This window comes from Sphaeroforma arctica, assembly GCF_001186125.1.
Source record: "Sphaeroforma arctica JP610 unplaced genomic scaffold supercont1.790, whole genome shotgun sequence".
NCBI classification, from domain to species: Eukaryota; class Ichthyosporea; order Ichthyophonida; genus Sphaeroforma; species Sphaeroforma arctica.
The window spans coordinates 5,961-25,255 of NW_014039768.1; the positions used below are offsets into that span (position 1 = coordinate 5,961).

At 47.3% G+C, this 19,295-nt stretch overlaps 1 protein-coding gene across 1 annotated transcript in view; it reads left to right on the plus strand.

Annotated features, from left to right (window-relative positions):
- SARC_08613 (hypothetical protein) overlaps nt 1-17,457 on the plus strand; it is a 22,523-nt gene extending 5,066 nt beyond the window's left edge. Inside the window, exons 6-32 of the mRNA XM_014297401.1 lie at nt 600-743; nt 1,279-1,402; nt 1,792-2,079; nt 2,565-2,752; nt 3,045-3,264; nt 3,776-3,988; nt 4,291-4,749; nt 5,328-5,582; nt 5,903-6,204; nt 6,638-6,788; nt 7,055-7,219; nt 7,805-7,992; nt 8,298-8,446; nt 8,781-8,900; nt 9,598-9,852; nt 10,290-10,431; nt 10,626-10,848; nt 11,597-11,912; nt 12,249-12,448; nt 12,904-13,191; nt 13,793-13,995; nt 14,188-14,326; nt 15,084-15,251; nt 15,443-15,611; nt 15,873-16,051; nt 16,321-16,451; nt 17,053-17,457. Of these exons, the coding sequence (XP_014152876.1) occupies nt 600-743; nt 1,279-1,402; nt 1,792-2,079; nt 2,565-2,752; nt 3,045-3,264; nt 3,776-3,988; nt 4,291-4,749; nt 5,328-5,582; nt 5,903-6,204; nt 6,638-6,788; nt 7,055-7,219; nt 7,805-7,992; nt 8,298-8,446; nt 8,781-8,900; nt 9,598-9,852; nt 10,290-10,431; nt 10,626-10,848; nt 11,597-11,912; nt 12,249-12,448; nt 12,904-13,191; nt 13,793-13,995; nt 14,188-14,326; nt 15,084-15,251; nt 15,443-15,611; nt 15,873-16,051; nt 16,321-16,451; nt 17,053-17,170 (5,497 nt within the window). The 3' untranslated portion in view covers nt 17,171-17,457. The remainder of the gene's footprint in view (nt 1-599; nt 744-1,278; nt 1,403-1,791; nt 2,080-2,564; nt 2,753-3,044; nt 3,265-3,775; nt 3,989-4,290; nt 4,750-5,327; nt 5,583-5,902; nt 6,205-6,637; nt 6,789-7,054; nt 7,220-7,804; nt 7,993-8,297; nt 8,447-8,780; nt 8,901-9,597; nt 9,853-10,289; nt 10,432-10,625; nt 10,849-11,596; nt 11,913-12,248; nt 12,449-12,903; nt 13,192-13,792; nt 13,996-14,187; nt 14,327-15,083; nt 15,252-15,442; nt 15,612-15,872; nt 16,052-16,320; nt 16,452-17,052) is intronic.
- The last annotated feature ends 1,838 nt before the right edge of the window (nt 17,458-19,295 follow it).

Genomic DNA, 19,295 nt, shown 5'->3' on the forward strand with positions numbered 1-19,295 from the left:
ATATACATACACACGTNTNTATTGTATATATATATATATAATATATAATATATATACTATAATATATATATATATATATATATGTAGAAAGATATATATATATATATATATATATAATATATCAACTCAACCGTGTTCAATTTTCGATATATGTGCCCCCCTTGCACCCCTTGACTATTCTTCTCCGTATCGTCTGCTGCACTTACGCATGGTATCGAATCCATCATTTGCATGCCCACCCGTTGAGTACCGATTCTAGCTATCTCACTGCTGTTTTGGAAATACGTGCGTGGGTAAAGTAAACTTGAATGGGACTTTTTCTCTGGCGAGTCAGGACCTCCCCCTGGTATCGTCCGGTTTCTCTCTCAAGACATGTTGATAAATCAACCTTTGATTTGAAATATCCATCGTTCTCCAATATGTCCACTATCTACTCGTTCTCATACGAAAATCTTTTAACATGAGCGAGCCTATCGCCATTTTTGCGCACACAGACACATACACATGCTACAGTAGTTCCATGCCAAGTGCTTCGGCTGTGGATTCGATTTAAGATGTCTGATTTGATATTTGGCATTTTGGCTCCTTGTTACCCTTAGAAATCCTGCCAATCAGAACGCGGCTATAATTTTCGGTCAAGTGTTGGTACGGAATATTTTGTCGCGATTATCCAATGCGACTATCGCCCCTAAGGAGGTGCCGCCACCGGAAACCTGCAGGCTCGTCATCGATGCACTCACATCGTATGTGATCTGGGTGTCATTCGCTTTTGTCTAATGCCTGCTATGTTTTTCTATGTTCCTATATGGTAGTGCCATACGCTTGTCTATTGTTTAAATGCGTGATTATTAGTGTTTTGTTTCTTTTTGGATAGGTTCATTCTTTCAAGTTTTGTTGTCTAGAGGGTTCATGCGCATGCTGTACGAGAGCTTCCAAGCTCGCAAAGTGGAAACTCATATATGAGCTGTCTATTCTGCTGTCTAATCTTTGTTGTGGATTTGAATATGGTACCGTGCAGCGTACGCCGAATCACAACATACATAGGCAGCACATTCCGCACCACTTTCCAATATATGTATGTAGCGTCGTTTCGCTTCGTCCGTGGTCGGGTAGCTGCTCGTTTGAGTATACTCCACTGCCATACACCCGGCATACTCGCGTAGCTGTACCTTCATAACTCGCCGCCTGTTGGTGAGCAACACTTATGTTTACATATATCCATCCATCACGCCGACACATGAGACGTATTGTTCACATTACACTCTCCTCTCGTGACAGTGCCGGGACATCCCCACAGGCCATCAACGAAGTGCACGCGGCGTGTATCAACGTGTTCCCGCATCACTTCCAGTCTCAAGACCCGCAGCAACAACAGCGACAGTACATGCAGAAACCATCGGGGGTATGTTCCATGTAACGTGCATTTGTTTGAAATTAAGTCTTATAGCCTCTAGAAAACTGGCAATTTTATATACAAACTTGTGTATATGTGTAGAGCTGTAAGAAAGATTCGTAGGTATCGGTACTTATATCTTATCGTGGTTGTTTTGTGTCGCACTGTTGCTCGCGACTCGATTTCGTACTTCTGCCCAGTCATTAGGCGGGAGCGTCCGGCTATAGGCTTGAGTATCGTCTGTATACCTTTATGGGTTTGTATTGATATTCGGAGTAGACAACACTGTGTGGAATGCATCCTGATAGTGCTTTTATGTTGCAGTGTTTTAAAAACGACCCAATTCACAATATACCTGGACATACTCTAATTACGCTATCCTACCTTTGCCCCTGCAGATGCCACCCACCACCTCACTCGCATCGGTCGCGGCCACCGCCGTTCCCTTTGTTCCATCGCCCGCCTCCAACTTATCCTCAGGCGGCAACAAGGTACCACAGATGAACAACAACCAACAACAGCTACAACAACAGCAACAACAACAACAACAACACCCACAGTTGCAACAGGGTGCGCCTGGGGGGGGCCGGCATCTGTCGCAACCCGCTCAAACTGCAGCTTCGAGGCAGTTGGCGGCTGCGGCTCAGCAGGCCGCCACAGACACCCAGCCCATCCAGCCCAGCCAGGTATGAGTCAAGATCAGCGATGTACCAGTGGTAGATCTAAGTCATCAGTGATGTTCGGTTGTGTGCACTAACCCAGCCATACTGTACTTGATGGTACTATACGGAGATGAATAGGTAATTCGTCATTGCTATAGCCTAGAATATTATAAAGACGTGTTTGGAAGTTGTATGCGCATATGCATGCCCGTTATAAATGCTATAGAAACTTTGGGGCATACCCGCTTGAGCCTTTGTGGGGCACTTCTCGGTAGGTGCCAGCTATTCCTCGATTCACGTCTAGTAAACGACCGACTTCGCCTCACTTAGAGAGTTCGTGTACTGTTATCGCCTGTACCCGTCGACGCCCTCAGGTACTGGCGTTATATGCCAGGAAGTTTTGATTTCGATGATAAGCATTGTCCAGACATGCATTTTTTTTGTGGAGGTGTGTGGCTGCTAACAGTATTGTCCGCGAACTGTAATATGTATCTATCTGCACTATTCAGGTATCCTTCTCAACGGATATAGAGGAAGAAGCGACCTCGTACTTTGAGAAGATATACACAGGGGCCATGTCCATCACAGACCTGCTCAATCTGCTGCGCAACTTCAACGCCTCTCCTGATCGCCGCGAACAGAAAGTGTTCGACTGCATGGTGCACAACCTGTTTGATGAGTACAAGTTCTTCCATAAGTAAGTATCGCAGACACGCAGGTATCCCGTGAACGCGCAGAGCCATACCCACACGTACGAAACCACACCTCATACTCCTGCATATGACTAGGAAATAAGTGTACAGCACAGACACGCACAAACAGGGGTAATTTACTTACGGCACAGTGATGGTGATAGTACAGACAGACTAATAGAATTCCACTTGAAACCTCAACTATCTGCCCATGCACAGCCAATCATCCGTCTACATCGTGGTACTCAGCACCCTACCTTCTCTTCAACCCCCCAACCCCCTCTCTCATCCATGCAGGTACCCTGACAAGGAGCTGACCATGACGTCCGTAGTGTTCGGGTCGCTGATCCAGAATCATCTGTTAGGGTTTGGCGCGTGTGTGATTGCGCTGCGATATATCCTGGATGCCCTAAGACAGCCGCCGCAGACCAATATGTTTAAGTTTGGCTTCTGCTCACTAGAACAGTTCCAGATGAGACTCCATGACTGGCCCCACTACTGCCATGCCATTGCAGAGGTATGGTGGTCCAGCTTGCATATCTGTGTAGATGTGTGGTGTGCTATATGCATGTTGACGTAGTTTCGTTTAATGTCTAGTACTACATCTTGCTACGAGAGTGTGTGTATGAGGCAAATACACAACTTGTACTAGGATTGTGCGTTGTGGAAATTCCCCATCCTATAGTTGTGGGTGTCTCCGCGCAAGAGCGCGTGAGCAAGTTTACTGTGTACGCTACTGCTGTGTATTGTCCGCCCCAGCTATTTCTCAGCTCATTGTGTCGACCCACAATCGGTTGACACTCGGAACCACACTGCACACGTGGAGCTGTGAAGTACGACATCAATGCCCACCAGTTTGTACTCTCAAGCACACCATGTGCTGTGAGTGCCCAGATGTGTCTCTTCACCCATACACTGCTGCCTGGACACTGCTTACTATATGGTGTACTACATACTGTGCCATCCGTTCATCATTTCATTTCCGTGTTTCGCTATCTCACGCTAGTCCCATTTCTCCCGTTATACAGATTCCGCACGTCCGTCGAGTGCCTGAGCTGTACGCACAAGTAGAGAAGTATGCGAGCCTGCCTTCGCCCAACCCCCAGAGTCAAAACACTGGGACCGGCAAGTCGTTTGATGCGTCGCCGCACTTGGCTGCCACAGCGTCTCCCGGCGTGGGCGGCTCAGGGTTTGGTCTGACCACTAACATCAACACACTGCTGGTGGCCTCCAGTGGCCAGGTATGTAGAGTCATTGATTTGCTGTTCACTTAATACCAGGTATAGCCAACATATCGAGTCGATCTATTGGGTGTGTAGTGGTTTCCTGTCTATAATCGGTCGGGGAGTGCTTGTTGGCGAGTTTGTCCGACCTACTGTTGATTGATGCCTTCCAATAGCATCTCGTTTGTAGCGCATTTCCCGCATATGTACAGACAGTGGATATACCATTGACAGTACCTTTGAATCAGCAACCGCTTGCATTGTTCTGTATACTTGCGTGTGTTGACTTTGCCTTATCTCTGTCGCACGCACACCCTCAGGGCATTGCCGCGCCCGCGCAGACGGTGCAGGAGAAAGTGCACTTCATCTTCAACAACCTGTCAGAGATCAACCTCACTGAGAAGGGCGAGGAGCTCATGAAGTGGTTACACTTAGACTTCTTCAAGTGGCTGTCCGAGTACATCGTCGTGAAGCGTGCGTCGATCGAGCCCAACTTCCACAAGCTGTATCTTAGCTTTGTGCAGCACATCGCCGTGCCAGACCTCTTGCCCATGGTGCGCTCCAGCTCTATCTCCAACATCAAGATCCTGCTGGGCTCGGAAAAGATCAGCAACTCGTCATCGGAACGGAGTTTGCTGAAGAACATCGGGTCGTGGCTGGGGTTGATCACCATTGGCTTGGATAGTCCCATTCTTCTGCGCGATCTTCCCATGAAGGACCTGATTGTCGAGGGCTACCACCGACGCCGCCTCATATTCATTTTGCCATTCATTGCAAAGGTAGGAGTGATTGACTGCCTATAGTATCTAGCTTAGTATCAGACTGTCTATAGTATCTAGCTTAGTATCGGACTGTCTATAGTATCTAGCTTAGTATCGGACTGTCTGTAGTATCTAGATTAGTATCTAGTATAGGTTTTGTACGCGCTTCAGCGGTCACGTGGTCTTTCTCAGTGGTCGTGGTTACTGTCCTCTGGCAATACAACGCTGCTGTATAAACGCAAAACATGTTTGATGGTTGTACTGGTACCATAATATAATATGTGAGAGCTTGCAGTGTAGTGTGTGTATATAGTCCATATGAAGCGATGTAGTTCAGGAATCTAAGCCTGTATCCGGCTTTCCAGTACCGTTCTCCCGTGGTCGATAGATGAGACTCAACGTGAACAATGTAATGCTCTTAATCCATATCCTTCCATACACTGTCAAGGTCTGTCTTCTGTCAACGTGGCACCTTCGTTTCCCTCCTCACAAACACACACTTGCATACCATCTCGCCTGGTCTGTCACTCACTCACGCACACACACACGCACTCACACACACTTTCTCCCCACTCCCCCCTATTCAACCCACCTAGGTGCTTGAAGCCGTAAAGCACTCAGCCGTGTTCTCGCCCCCCAACCCGTGGACAATGGGAATATTGCGTTTGCTATGCGAGCTGCACCGCCTGCCCGCCCTCAAGCTCAACCTGAAGTTTGAGATCGAGGTGCTGTACAAGAACATCGCAGTGGATCTGGATGCCATTGAGCCGTCAGACCTGCTGACTCCGCAGCCCATGGACGAGGCGCAGCTGGTCCCCACAACAGCCACGGCCCTGTTACTGCCCAGACAGGTACGTACGTACACTCGGGGTTGGTGTGGCACGCGTCGGCGTCCTATTGGGCACTATATGCCGTCCTGTGTTGTTCAGACATAGCTGTGCCTGTTTCGCTAGCTGCCTCAACCAACCGGGGCATAAGAGGTGTTTAGAGTTGAATTTGCGAGGTATCTTCGGAGAAGATGTTCGGGACTTCTCTTGTCGCATGTGTGGTGGTATCTCACATGTTTATTCATTTCTCTCTCGCCAAGTCCACTTTTGTCGTCTATGTGGTTACTTTTGATATGGATACTTTTTTTTTGCCCGCCTTCGCCCTCGACTTGCTCAACGCACAGCACGCACAACATCAGCAGCAGCAGCAGCAGAAGAACACAGACTCGACGAAGGGCATGGGCAAGATCGACGCCTCCAACTGGCAGGTCCCTCAGATGGGCGTCAACAACACTAACAATAACTCTGCGAACAACAACAACAACACATCCAGCACCATACCCGCGCCTCCCATTGGCGCGGGGGCTCAGGTGGTGCCTGGGGCGCAGGGAGCGGTCACGGACACACCCATGACCAACATGCATCTGCAGGTGCAGCTCAACAGTCAGTGTGCGTATTTCGTGCAGCTGCCACAGCTGAGTAGGCGGTACGTACTTGAGCGCAAGGTTATGTGTGTAGAGCATGTGCCCGTTGTGTTGTGTAAGTACGTGTACGAGTCTGTGGCGAGCATGTGTGTTGTACCTGTAGTGTATACTATTGTTAGTATACAGTTATGCCTTTGTTTGCCATGAGTGTATCTGACGAATGTGTCTGTGCACGGCATCCAGCAGATGGGTGAGCCTTCTTGAAAGTACAAGACTTATAAGCAAGAGTACTCGTCGCAAAGCACTCGTTTGACAGAAACCGCGCTCCTTATATGGCTTTATAAATGGCATCCGTAAGCATGGCTTAAGCCGCCTTGGGTTTCTGTGGCCTAAGACAGTGAGCCGATCCGGAATAGTTCTCAGAACGATTGCCTCACCTGACAACAATAAATTAAAACATGTGTGTATTTATGTGTATCATGTCATACCTCACAGATGCATCCAGATGTCCATTGACCAGTCCATTAAGGAGATGGGTGGTGTGCTGGAGCGCAGTGTCTACTACTGCTGCACGGCGTCGCGCGAATTGGTGTTGAAGGATTTTGCAATGGACGGTGACGAAAATAGAATGCGCCACGCCGCTCAGGTGTGTGTGTGTGTGTGTGTGTGTGTGTGTTTGGGTTTTTCATGGCTGGTTGTTGTTTATTTATTTATAGAATAGCTGGTGAGGGCCCCACAAGCGACTGATCCGGCGATAACTGTCGTTGCGTTAATCCGCACGCGAAGGCACTTGTGTGTACGTATATGTGCTTGTAAGCGTTCAATGCGCACTGGCAACTCCTTGCTAAACTCTCGTGTCCCGACCAGCTAGACCGATGTTCTCACTCACTTATATCCGTCCGCGACACACAGGTGATGGCGCAGTCGCTGTCCATTAATCTTGCGCTGGTGACGTGCAAGGATCCGCTCAGAGCCACTCTGGCCAACCACTTGCGGACCAACTTTCAGCATGCACTGCAACAGGCGAACCTCATCGGCTCGCTCAGCATGGAGCAGCAGACCATCATGGTGGAGCAGGTGTGTTTATGCAGTTACAATTGTGTGTGTATGTTTATGGATGTGTTTGTGTGTGTGTGTGGTTATGTGTGTGTGTATGTTTATGTATGTGTTTGTGTGTGTGTGTGGTTATGTGTGTGTGTGTTGTTATGTGTGTGTGTGTTTGTGTGTGTGTGTGTGTGCTTATCTTTGCGTTTTCAATCGAATGGTGTGGCACGCTCAACTTGAGTCTGTAGCTGTACCCCACGATGCTATTGGCCTCTTTGTGTGTTCTGTTGTGATACTACTTTGCGTAAGGCCTTCGGGCTTTGTCGCAGTGATGTTCGTCAAATGTGTTTCTCTCCGCAGCCGTGTGAAAAGTGCAGCTTAACTAGGTACTTGCCTTGCGTTGCTGTGTTCTTGTTGTTCATATTTTTTTTGAATAGACTGTCCATACCGTTGCATCAGAAGGGTTGTGGGGGGCAATTTATACTTACCTCGATAGCGTGCATTTGCCTGAACACATCCTGCCATCATATGTCTAGAAATCCCTAACACACTAAGGGTTCTTGCCCCGTTCTATCTCTTCGTTGCCGACCCCCATTCTTCTCTGTACCACTTGTACAGGCTGTGCGCTTTGCGGTGGTAGAGAACTTAGAGTTAGCGCTGTCAGCTATCGAGAAAGTGGCAGCGGGTAAGACGGTAGCCCAGATCGACGAGTCACTGCAACAGGCGTATGCTGCACGCAGGAACCACCACGACCACCACCCCAACACTCCCTTCTACGACATCGGGTACATCAACAACAACAACAGGTACATGCGGGGGTCACAGAAATCTGTGAATGTCTATGTACGGGTAATTGTATGGACATACATTATGGGTCATACGCGCATTACTACAGTATTGAGTGCTTATACGCGTGGGGCTTGACTGACTGTTTGGGTCCGGTTCGCCGTCTCGTATATCATTCTCACAAACGTCGCAACCTCCGACTCAGCTCACCTACGTCGGTGCTCTGTTTGCTGTGCTACCCACTCCGTTTAGTACCATCCCACGTGCGTTATATTATGAATCTAATATCCTACTACTTCCGACATTACCCGCGGGACCATATTAGGTATCCCGCGTACCTACCCGATCTCTTGCGAGCCACCCCACCCGGGCTACGGCACCACCAGTACCACGTGTACGAAGAGTTCTCCAAATTCGGCGGTGACAACAAGAGCCGTCAGGGCTCACTCACCGGCAATGTATCGCCTCCGTCAGGTAAGCGTGGTGCTTTGCTTAGCGAATCTTGGCTGATCGCAGGTTTGGGGCCACGCGCATTTCCACAATCACTATGCGGTTGGCACATGTCATGATACTCTTGTGATGGAATGATTGTCATGTGCGGGAATTGTGTTGTGCAATGCGCAGTTTTTTTTATTGGCAAAATTTCGTAGATAATCTTTATATTTAATTTTTACTTTTCGTAAATTGGTGAATCTTCGTCGTATTCCGCAATTGCATAATCTAAGCCCGGTTTCCATGTGGTTCGAATATCCGCCTGTATTGTATCATTTGCTCATCTACTTTGCTTCGTATCTGTACTTTGTACTAGGCATTGGCGCTGCGTATCCGACTGGCAGTAGTAACGAGCCACAGTCGCACGAGAATCTGAGCAAGCCGCTGCTGGACCCACAGTCTGGCGAATCACAGGTGTCGCAAACAAGCAACGCAGGTGTGTATATTCTGTTACATATGTTACATTTTTCCACCTCGTCATTGTGCGGCGTGCGGCAGTAGTTCCGGAACGTACTGAAAGTGTTGTGATATATCTCTTCGTGTTGATATCTCCCCTCTGTCAGTATTTATTCGGTTTCGAGTGTCCTGCAAGTGTGCACGTATCACCTGCAAGACATACACTCGTACGAGCGCTGCATCATTCCTGTAAATGTGATCCAGCTCTCTTCTTGACATATATAGCTTGTGGCTTGTCATCGTGTAGCTGTCACCCCCAATGCCCACCCGTTGAGTACCGATTCCGACTGCCAATGTTGTTTTGGAAATACGTGCGTGGGCAAAGTAACACAGGGGCGCGAGAGTGTTGAACTCGATTTGGTTTCGCACTACCTTTTGGAGGACTGCTTTTGCCCTGGACATATGGGCCCCACCGTGTGTTGAATTAGCGTATTATATGTCTCCGTTTGTTTTGTTACCTGATTGGCTGTCTATTTAAAGATGGGGGGGTCTATGCTTCTGCCTAGCTGCCTGTATCGCATGAGCACGCCCGCGGTAACGCCGAGGAGCCAGACACAGTGCTCGGCAGACCATGCAGTCGGCTATGCATATACCAGTGGTGTGTCCCACTCACACACAGGGCATCAGTTATAACCAGCCATACTCACTTCCTGCACCTCACAACCCCACACGCACAGGCAACATGCTCGGTCTGGAGAAGCTCATGCTGGTTATGGCGGAGATCTACAAGGTTATCAACGCCGCTGAGAGTGCCGGTGCGAAGTGCCTGGCCGACATCCCGGTGTCGTCCAACCTGTTTGCGTTCATTAGACAGGCGTCTATGGTTGTCATGCAGGATGCCAAGAGGGCGGAGTTGGCCCTGGCCGTGACGTACAAGATCACCCCGCCCTTGTTTGCTATCGACGCGGACAAAGACAACCAGATATATAAAGGTGGGTGGGTGGAGGCTGATGTGCGTGTGATTATTTATACTGAGTCGTGTGTGATTGCACTGATATATCTATTCTCGTGCTGGTGGTACAATTTGTATGTTTGTTCTCGGGAATCAACGTCTTCGTTTTTATGTTCCTGTTTTTAGTACATCTTGTATGTTCTCGGGAGTCAATGTCTTTGTTTATGTTCCTGTGTAGCAGGTGTCTATTTTTAACGAGCAGTGATGCTGCATAATTTAGGAGTAGGGAGGTGTCTATTTTTAACGAGCAGTGATGCTGCATAATTTAGGAGTAGGGCACGGTGCTTACCATTGTTACCTCGTATAACACTGACCCGTGCGCAATGTCAATTGGAACACCCGAGTACCTTGATTGGTGCGTACAAATAGCACCGTTCGCTCAATGTAATTAATACCATGCTGCTACGTTCACCGCAGATGTGCACGTGTTATTGCTGCAGTCGCTGTGCGATATCAGTAAGGCAGTGCCACGAGCAGTCACCAGTTTCTACCTGGGCCAGCTGAGCCTAGAGGTCAAACTGTCGCCCGAGAACGTGCAGACGGTTGCAAAGCTCATCAGGTGTGTTGTGTGAAGTAGTTCTCGTGATTTATTACTCATCACCTGGTCGCGAACTGTTTATGAAGCGAATGTATGTATATGGATGTCAACAGTACGCTTTTTTGTCAATCACAAATACACACCTAAATACGTACCACCCCCCCCCCCCCACCTCCCCCAAGACTCACAAACCTTCCCCCGCCACACTTGCACAGAGTGCGTCTCCTCATCGATGCAGACATGGATAGTGAACTGGCCAGCTACATCACCGAGAATGTCAACACCAGCAATGACACGGCCAACAGCAAGAACAATGACACCGTGGCCGATATCATGACAGCGCTGCACAGTGACAAATCGCTGCCAGCCTCATACACAGACATCTCCCCCGCGAAGATGTTGCGCGTAGCTGCGGCACTTGATCGACCCAGGACGGTGGTATGTTCGTGCAATATAGGAGGTATCTAGGCAAGCGTACAATGCATGTATATGCCACGTGTAGATGGTTTTGTTATACGTTTGTTATTGCCTTGCGAGGGTTGTACCATAGGCCTGTGGTTTGTTCATGAAATATATAAGGTATCTGTACATAGGTGCATGTATATGGTAGATGTAGGTGGGCTAATTGTACACTTTGTGTATGCCTTGCAAAGGCTGTACCATAGTTAATTATAACGCAGCACGATTCAATTGCAAGTTTTCTATGTCTGATGTGTGAGATTGGAATATGTACACCTCCGCAGTGCGCAGTTGGTGTTCTGCTATCCGGCCCGTTACGTAGCGAGTATTTGCTGTGACGGTTGTGCGCTTTGGTGAGTGCTTTGGCCGTTGTATAGTTGGCCTAAGCTGCTATGAGGCGTAGTTGGTCATTTGATGTCTGATGTGTGAGATTGGAATATGTACACCTCCGCAGTGCGCAGTTGGTGTTCTGCTATCCGGTCCGTTACGTAGCGAGTATTTGCTATGACGGTTGTGCGCTTTGGTGAGTGCTTTGGCCATTGTATAGTTGGCCTCTAAGCTGCTATGAGGCGTAGTTGGTCATTCGATCGAAATCGGATGTGATATTTCGGGTACTGACATTCGCCCAGCTGAAGGTGCTTATAGCACTACTCCCCTGTGTCCTGGAGTGACATTCATAAGTAGCATATTGATATTGATCTCAGTTGTGTGCTTCACTAACTCAAAGGTACAAAGCGACTCGGTAAAGGATGCCCTTGAAGCGCTGCGCGAAGGCTACAACCGCTCCGAATCCGACAGTGCCCACTACATGGTGTCCCCAGAGACTATCGTCAGCATCGAACTCTTACTGGACCAGTGTGTGCGTCTAGGATTCCACTCTCAACCACTGCACACAGACATGTTGTACGCGCACCTCGTGACGTTGCTGCAACAACAACGTATGCTCAAGAGTGACGAGAGTGCTGCGATGTTTATCAGGCTCAGTGTGGCCGTGGCGGTGAAGGCCACTCTCAAGGCGCCGTTTAGAGACGTGTCCGATGAAGGTAAGCAAGTAGAGTCTTATATCTTCTATTCAATGGAGGTAAGCAAGTAGTCTTATATCTTCTGTTCAATGAAGGTTAGCAAGTAGACTTATATCTTCTGTTTAATGCATATAGTGTTCCATGCGGTCCTTGCTTTGAGAAGATATTTCGTATCTCCATTCAGGAGGGGGTTAGCTCAAATCCGGGTTCCGGTAGAACTTTTATATGCATTCGCCCACACTGTACGCTTAAACTAATACGTATACACGTGTACATCCACATGCCCATATCTCCAACCAGCCTAGACCACTCATCTGCTCCTTAACTCGCTCACACACTCTCTTATCCCATCCACAGAGGAAGAACGCACTGTCGTATCACCAACTGCCGCAGATGCAGCCAATGCAGGCTCCATGCCACTCAACAGCCTCACAGGCACAGCCTCTCCTACGGCCACTGCCTCTGTAGCAAGCAAGGAGTCCTCAGGCCCTACGGAGAGATACATGAACTACATGGCGCTGGACGCTGTGTCGAAGCTATTCTTCATTCTCATCAAGGTAGGCTTGTGTTGCTGGGCTGTATTGCTGGGCTGTGTTACTGGCTGAGTTCGATGTTAGTCGTGTGTGTATGGCTGATAATATGGCGTATGCGCGTAGATATCTTTGGTATGCGCCTGTACCAATGCTGCCATCGGACTGTGGCTCTATGTTATATCAGTCTTTTGTTGTTCCTGTGCAGTTTTCGCAAGAGGTTGATGCTACCTCGTGCTTCTCAAGTTCGTCAGCACAGTTACATGGTTGTATGAATAGATAAGTAAAGTGCGATATCCAATACTATGTATACTTCTATGTGCAACTTGTAAGACTGACTGATCATATCTTGTTGCTGACGACAGTGGAGTGCTATGCATCTTTCATATATCTCCCTAACCATGAGACATCCTCTGTACAGTTCACACAAGGTATATTTCATTCCGTCAGTATCTCATGATGACATTCCCCACACAATACAGATGGCCGGTGGCGACCCGAATACTAACGCAGCCGCACAGAAGCAACTGTCACTTCTCAACACAGCGCTCGAAGTAGTTGTAGTAGCTGTCCTAAACGATGTGGGCGAGGGTGCTGCACCCAGGCCAGGCAGTACAGGCACCAAGTCCGATGGTGATTCCAAGGCTATTGGCAGTGGTAGAGGCGGCAGCAAGGATAAGAGTGAGCTGTACCAGAGAGTGTACTTCAGGCTCATTGCGAATCTGTTCCGAGATCTGACGCAGACTGACAGCTTGCTGGATCACATCCACGTATGTCACTAAGTGTGCGCTGGAGATGTATAGTACATGTTGTTGTGTGTATTGTTGTTAAAGTATATGTTGTTGTGTATTGTTGTTTTAGTACATGTTGTTGTGTGTATTGTTGTCATAGTACATGCTGTTGTGTGTATTGTTGTTATAGTACATGTTGTTGTGTGTATTGTTATTATAGTTCATGTTGTTGTGTGTACTGTTGTTATAGTATATGTTGTTGTGTGTATTGTTGTTATAGTACATGTTGTTGTGTCTAGTGTCATGGCTGAACACTTGCTATCACACGTGAGCAACACTCCGAGGTGTTGGTGTTGTCGCGCTGTGTGTCATGAGCCGCGCAATGCCTAGTCTGCACGAGTGCAGCAGATCTTGCGTGTAGAACTCTGGTGTATTATATTATGAGTTGGAATAGGTCGCTCCACTTGTATATGGTTGTGTACAAACCCGCCCACACTAACACACCTGATACTCCACAGTATATAGACGTTCTCTTTCTGTTGGTTACACGGTCTATGATACCATCTCCCGTCTATTCCCACCCGAAGTTGCACTGTAGCTAATACCACCCCTGCACACCCACCACAAACCGACCGAACAGCCGCAAATCCTCAACGGATTGGCGTCCACGCTGCACCTGCTGCAACCGGCGCGTATCCCGCGCTTCGCCTTCGCGTGGCTCAAATTGATCGCGCACCGCAGCTTCATGCCTAAGCTGTTGCTGCTGAAGGGACAAAAGGGCTGGCCGCTGTACCAGAAGCTGCTGGTAGAGCTGTTGGTGTTCATGGCACCCGCATTGAAGAGGTGAGTGCACCCATCGGTACTGTGAATTCTCAATACCAGTTTTGTCACTTGCTTTTGTTCTTTTGTCCATGGAATAGTCTTCTGAATTCAGGCCTGTCTATTACCGATCTTGCTAGTCGCTGCCCACGCGTTCCGTCATGGCACGACTGCCGTTATCCACCAATTGATTGCCTCTCACCTGAACTCCTACAGCTGCAACATGACGGCCCCTATGCGCGTGCTCTATCAAGGCTTGCTACGGATCCTGCTCATCCTGCTACACGACTTCCCCGAGTTGTTGTGCAACTACCACTTTGCCTTCTGCGACGCCATCCCAGCGTCCTGCATTCAGGTGTGTTGTTGATCCCCATATTTTGAAATTGTCGTAGAATATTGTTGCGTTGTCGTACAGCTTGTCAGCAGTCACACTGTCGATTGCTGTTGTCTAATCTTAAAAGTTGAGTGCATGTCTCATTTTAGCGTTTATCATTGTCAGGTGCACCTGCTGCAATAGTTTTACGTATTTCTTAGCACGTCTGTAATAAGTGCTATAGTTTTACGTATTTCCTAGCACGTGTGTAATTAGTGCTGGGTGATCCCTAATAACGCGATGACGATACCCATCCTTGTGCGGCGAGGCTGTTTCGTTACCTCTGCAGTGCTCGGCGTCACTCATTTCCCTTCAACCATACCACTTGGCCTCACAACGGCATGTGATGTGGTTGGTGGGTATGGGTGTTGCGGGGTGGTTGTGGGGGTGTGGGCAGTCGCTGAAGAGAATATGTGGGCGTGGGCTGCGTAGAGTAGCCTTCCTGAGCGTTAGGATGTGTTGGGTGGTCTTGTGCTGTTCATCTGTCCTTTCCCGGAGTCCCGTTTGTGACTTGTGTTGTCGGTGTTATGTGTGAGATTTATTTCCGATTCATAGTTTAGTACGTGCATACGAGCACATGCTCGTCACGTCGCCGCCAGTGGGTGAATATTTGCTTATATGAATCGAACCTGCGAAGCGATTGTTTACAAACTACAGAGTCATTTCGCTCTCATTCTCAACGTAGGAACCAACTCGATTAGTAACATTTCTGCTTCTATCTCCTCCATGCTATATTTAGGTACGCAATCTGATTCTGAGCGCGTTCCCCAAGAACATGCGGTTACCCGACCCTTTCACACCTAATCTCAAAGTGGATCTGCTGCCAGAGATCAACCAGTCCCCTAATCTGTATGGTGACTACCTAGCCGCACTCGAGAAAAACGATTTCCGAAGGCATCTCGACCAGGTGAATGTGTTCAAGTGGTCACCTCCTTCTATATACCTCTAGCTTACTTCTAGCTTCTAGTGCTTTTGCCCACGATCATTCTGCCACGCTTGTTTTCCTGTACTTTCTAGCTTGCGCACCGGGCTTAGGTCAATCCCTATAACAATCGACATCGCTGACATTGCTCTCGCATCCGCTCATTTCCTGTTCAGTACCTTAAAACACGCGAGGTGTCGTTCCTGATGAACTTGTCGCAGAGTGTCTTGCTGCAATCGCAAGCCGAAATTGACGCATACGGCACCAAATACGACGTGCCATTAATCAACGCCCTCGTTTTATATGTGGGTGTGCAGGCGATTGTACAGCTTCAAAAGACCCAAGGTAAGGTCATGTGCATGTCGCTGATAACTGCTATAGTTGCATCTTTGACTTGGTCCCCAATGTACGCCTTAACCTACCATAACGTATGTATTTTTTCACTTCCTAATTTATTATGAACTTGTCCATGATGTTTGTGTTGTGACGGACTGATAAGACCTATCCTTCGTATTTAGTTTAACGCAAGGACGTAGCTGGATTGGATGTTACAGACCCCGTATAATGATATCTAACACTTTTTTTTTTTGCCCTTTGTCGCTTTAGGCACCTCTCCAATTACGCGGTCAGGTCCGATGGATGTGTTCCAGCAACTGATCATGGACTTGGACACAGAAGGCCGGTACTTCTGTCTCAATGCCATTGCCAATCAACTGCGATATCCCAACAACCATACGCACTACTTTAGTTGTGTGCTCTTGTTCTTATTCGCAGAGGCTCAGCAGGTAAGTCTATGTTGATACTTCTATGTAAGTTGCATATCAAACGAATGTCGAGAGCGGTTATCCAAATCAGGATAGTCGAATGGTATACACTCGACTGGGCTCGTACATACAATTTAGTAAACTCTCGAGTATCCTTTACGGTACTTAGTATCTGTCACTGTACTGGTCTTTGTTCTGTCCCCTTCTTGCGTGGGATTTAATTGCATAACTATTCACTTGTTCATTTCAAAGTTGTGCTCTCCACTCAAACTCGATTCCCAACGTTACAGGAGGTCATCCAGGAGCAGATTACGCGTGTGCTGGTTGAACGCCTGATAGTGCACCGCCCACATCCCTGGGGCCTGTTGATTACATTCATCGAGTTGATCAAGAATCCCCGATACCGGTTCTGGAGCCACAGGTAAGCACTCATCCTTCGCGTTCTTCTCGCTAATTATAAATATGCTCTGTACTTGCTACTGTGCGCTGAATTTTAAAGCAGCCCAGTCTCGGTATGATTTCGCATTGTTGTTGTTGTTGTTGTTGTTGTTGTTGTTGTTGTTGTTGTTGTTGTTGTTCTTGTTCTTGTTCTTGTTGTTGTTCTTGTTCTTGTTGTTCTTGTTCTTGTTCTTGTTCTTGTTCTTGTTCTTGTTCTTGTTCTTGTTCTTGTTCTTGTTCTTGTTGTTGTTGTTGTTGTTGTTGTTGTTGTTGTTATTTTCCTGTGTGCGATAGTGCCGAATGTTGAATCTCAGAGCATGTGCACGGACGTACACCAGAAAGTGAGCATCATTCAGCTGGTTCAGATATTTTGTACTGTTATATATTTACTGTGGCTCGCACTATGAAGTCCTCGGCACTCGTCGTGGGGCCGTCAGCTACGGTAGTATAACGCCTAGAACTTAAATTCATTTCATGTGATACTTATTATTTGTACCTCCTGTTACCACATTTACAGTTTCGTGGATCTTTGTTTCATTTCATGGAATACTTATTATTTGTACTTCTTGTTACCACATTTACAGTTTCGTGTACTGCGCATCCGAGATTAAGGATCTATTCGACTCCGTGCGGGAGAGCGTGGCGCGTAGTTGTATGTACACCCAGAAACCTCCTACTGAAGGAAAAGAAGTCACCGCGTAAGGAAATGCGAAGTAGCTTTGGACAAGATAACCTTTGCTGATGCAAGAACATCGGTAGCTTGTATGCGATTCTTTAATATATAACATTCGAAGTGTGCATGCGAGCAGACATATAGAAGTAGGAAGTAAGAGAACCCCGGGTGCAGTACGGTCATTACGTACTGGAGTGCGTATTGGGTATCAGACAGGAGGTAGAGTACTTATCCCCACAAAGGTGCTCGTGCTGTCATTTGTATAGTATTCATTATTTAGAGATAAAATTTTGTACAATAAATTGATATAGCTGCAGTTTAAATGGTATTTTTACTTGTTTATTTTGAGGTCGCAATTGTTTTTTCTAGCAAACTATTTACTTTCTTTCTATAAAAAAGGATATACAACCTGAATATGGGGCGCATATTTCCGGTATAAATATATTTCGATCAGCGTCACAGTCGAGTGCATGAGTGACAGATGGTACTCCCCATGTTGTACTGTTTGAGTCTGCTGTACAAAGGGGGCTTTGCGAATAGTTTTACAACAGCTATTTGTTTACTCAGAGCAGTACATTATTGTCTCCAAAATGTACTCTGATGTCTTACAGGGTCAAGTAGAACGGCGTTTCTAACCAGACCATGGGCTCAGTTTACCTGTAAATATCAAATGTATCTGGGAATTGCCTTTATAAAACCGGCCAGTTGGTGGATAGTTTCCGTTTGTGTCAAAATGATGAATCGGTATTGACCAAATCTGAGGATGATTCGTCTGATGTTGAGACGACTCTTTCGAAAAATATGGCAACTTTCGCGACTGGGACCGTAAGTTCATCACATCAAAGCGAACACTGAAGTCACCGGGTGACGTTTGCATGGACAACGTCTTTGTTCGCCTATAATTTGAAGGAACTTCGAGAGATCCTGGGCACGCAGTCGTGGAGTTTCCGGTGAGCATGTTCGCATGATGCGCTGATGTATCCTGTGGTATTGCGGCAAGTTGGCGTCCTACAGAGGCACCACCTGTAACATGCTTAGTTTACGACTGACAGGTATTGTGCTCTGTTCGGGTTTCGAAATTGTGAGCTCTTATGTATGACAACGCCGATAGCTCCCGCAAGTGGTATTAGTATTAGCTTTCCTAGAACAGGTGTAGGTTAACAACGGTTTCGAGACGTTGATGCTGGGTGGTTCATACACAACTGTTTTAACCCTAATTCGCATCAGGACTGTCCCGTGGCAGGCAGGCTTCTCATTGGATGAAATCGATGTCATAAATAATAATTTTGATCTATTTCTTTTTTGTAATAGGGACCACACCGAGCAGGCGTGCCTGTATTATTAAGTTCATCGACAAAGTATCGAGGATCCTCGTTCTGATGGTAGCGTGCAATACCCAACGATCAACAGTACACGACCTTTCATCTCCAAATCTCATGTCCAATCAATCTCATTATGATTACGGTAGAGTGTATCAAATTTATTTAAAAACATGCGTAATGCTGGATGATGAATTCAAAAAAGCGCGAGCATAGCTAGAGGCAGTACATGTATCCAACGGGAGCTCTTTGAAGGGCTGAAGCGGTGCGTCATGAAACAATAATGGTGCACCTCATTAGGGTTCAGAAAATAGAGAGAAGCTCACCCCGTGGCCCCGAAATACTATGCACAGTAACATGTGTGGATCTGTGAGGAGTGATGAATCGGCAACACTTATGGCTTAGAGAGGGATCTTGACCTCTTTGGCCTGGTGGCGGTTCCACTTGAGGTACTTTGGGTCTCCGAATCGACGAGGGGCACATAGCTGAGCGAAGAGGAACGCCAGCCCTATAACACATGCAACTACGAAAGAACAAGCGTGAGAGAAAAAGAGAACATTAGACAACGCGGAATGAGATACATCGGATTATACAAGCAATCTACATGATAAAATCCAGTGTAGTGGCAGGCCGAAATCAACAAATTTCCCGTGAAGAAGACAAAGCGAGCTTGCACAACTGCTACGACGTTATCAATCGCTCAACAAACAAGGGGCAATACAAGCAGAACTGATCAAACTACATCAAGAGGTCAATGATACATTCAACTGTAAAGAGATACTCAGGAATCGACACACACACACACACACACATATATATATATAAGAAATATATA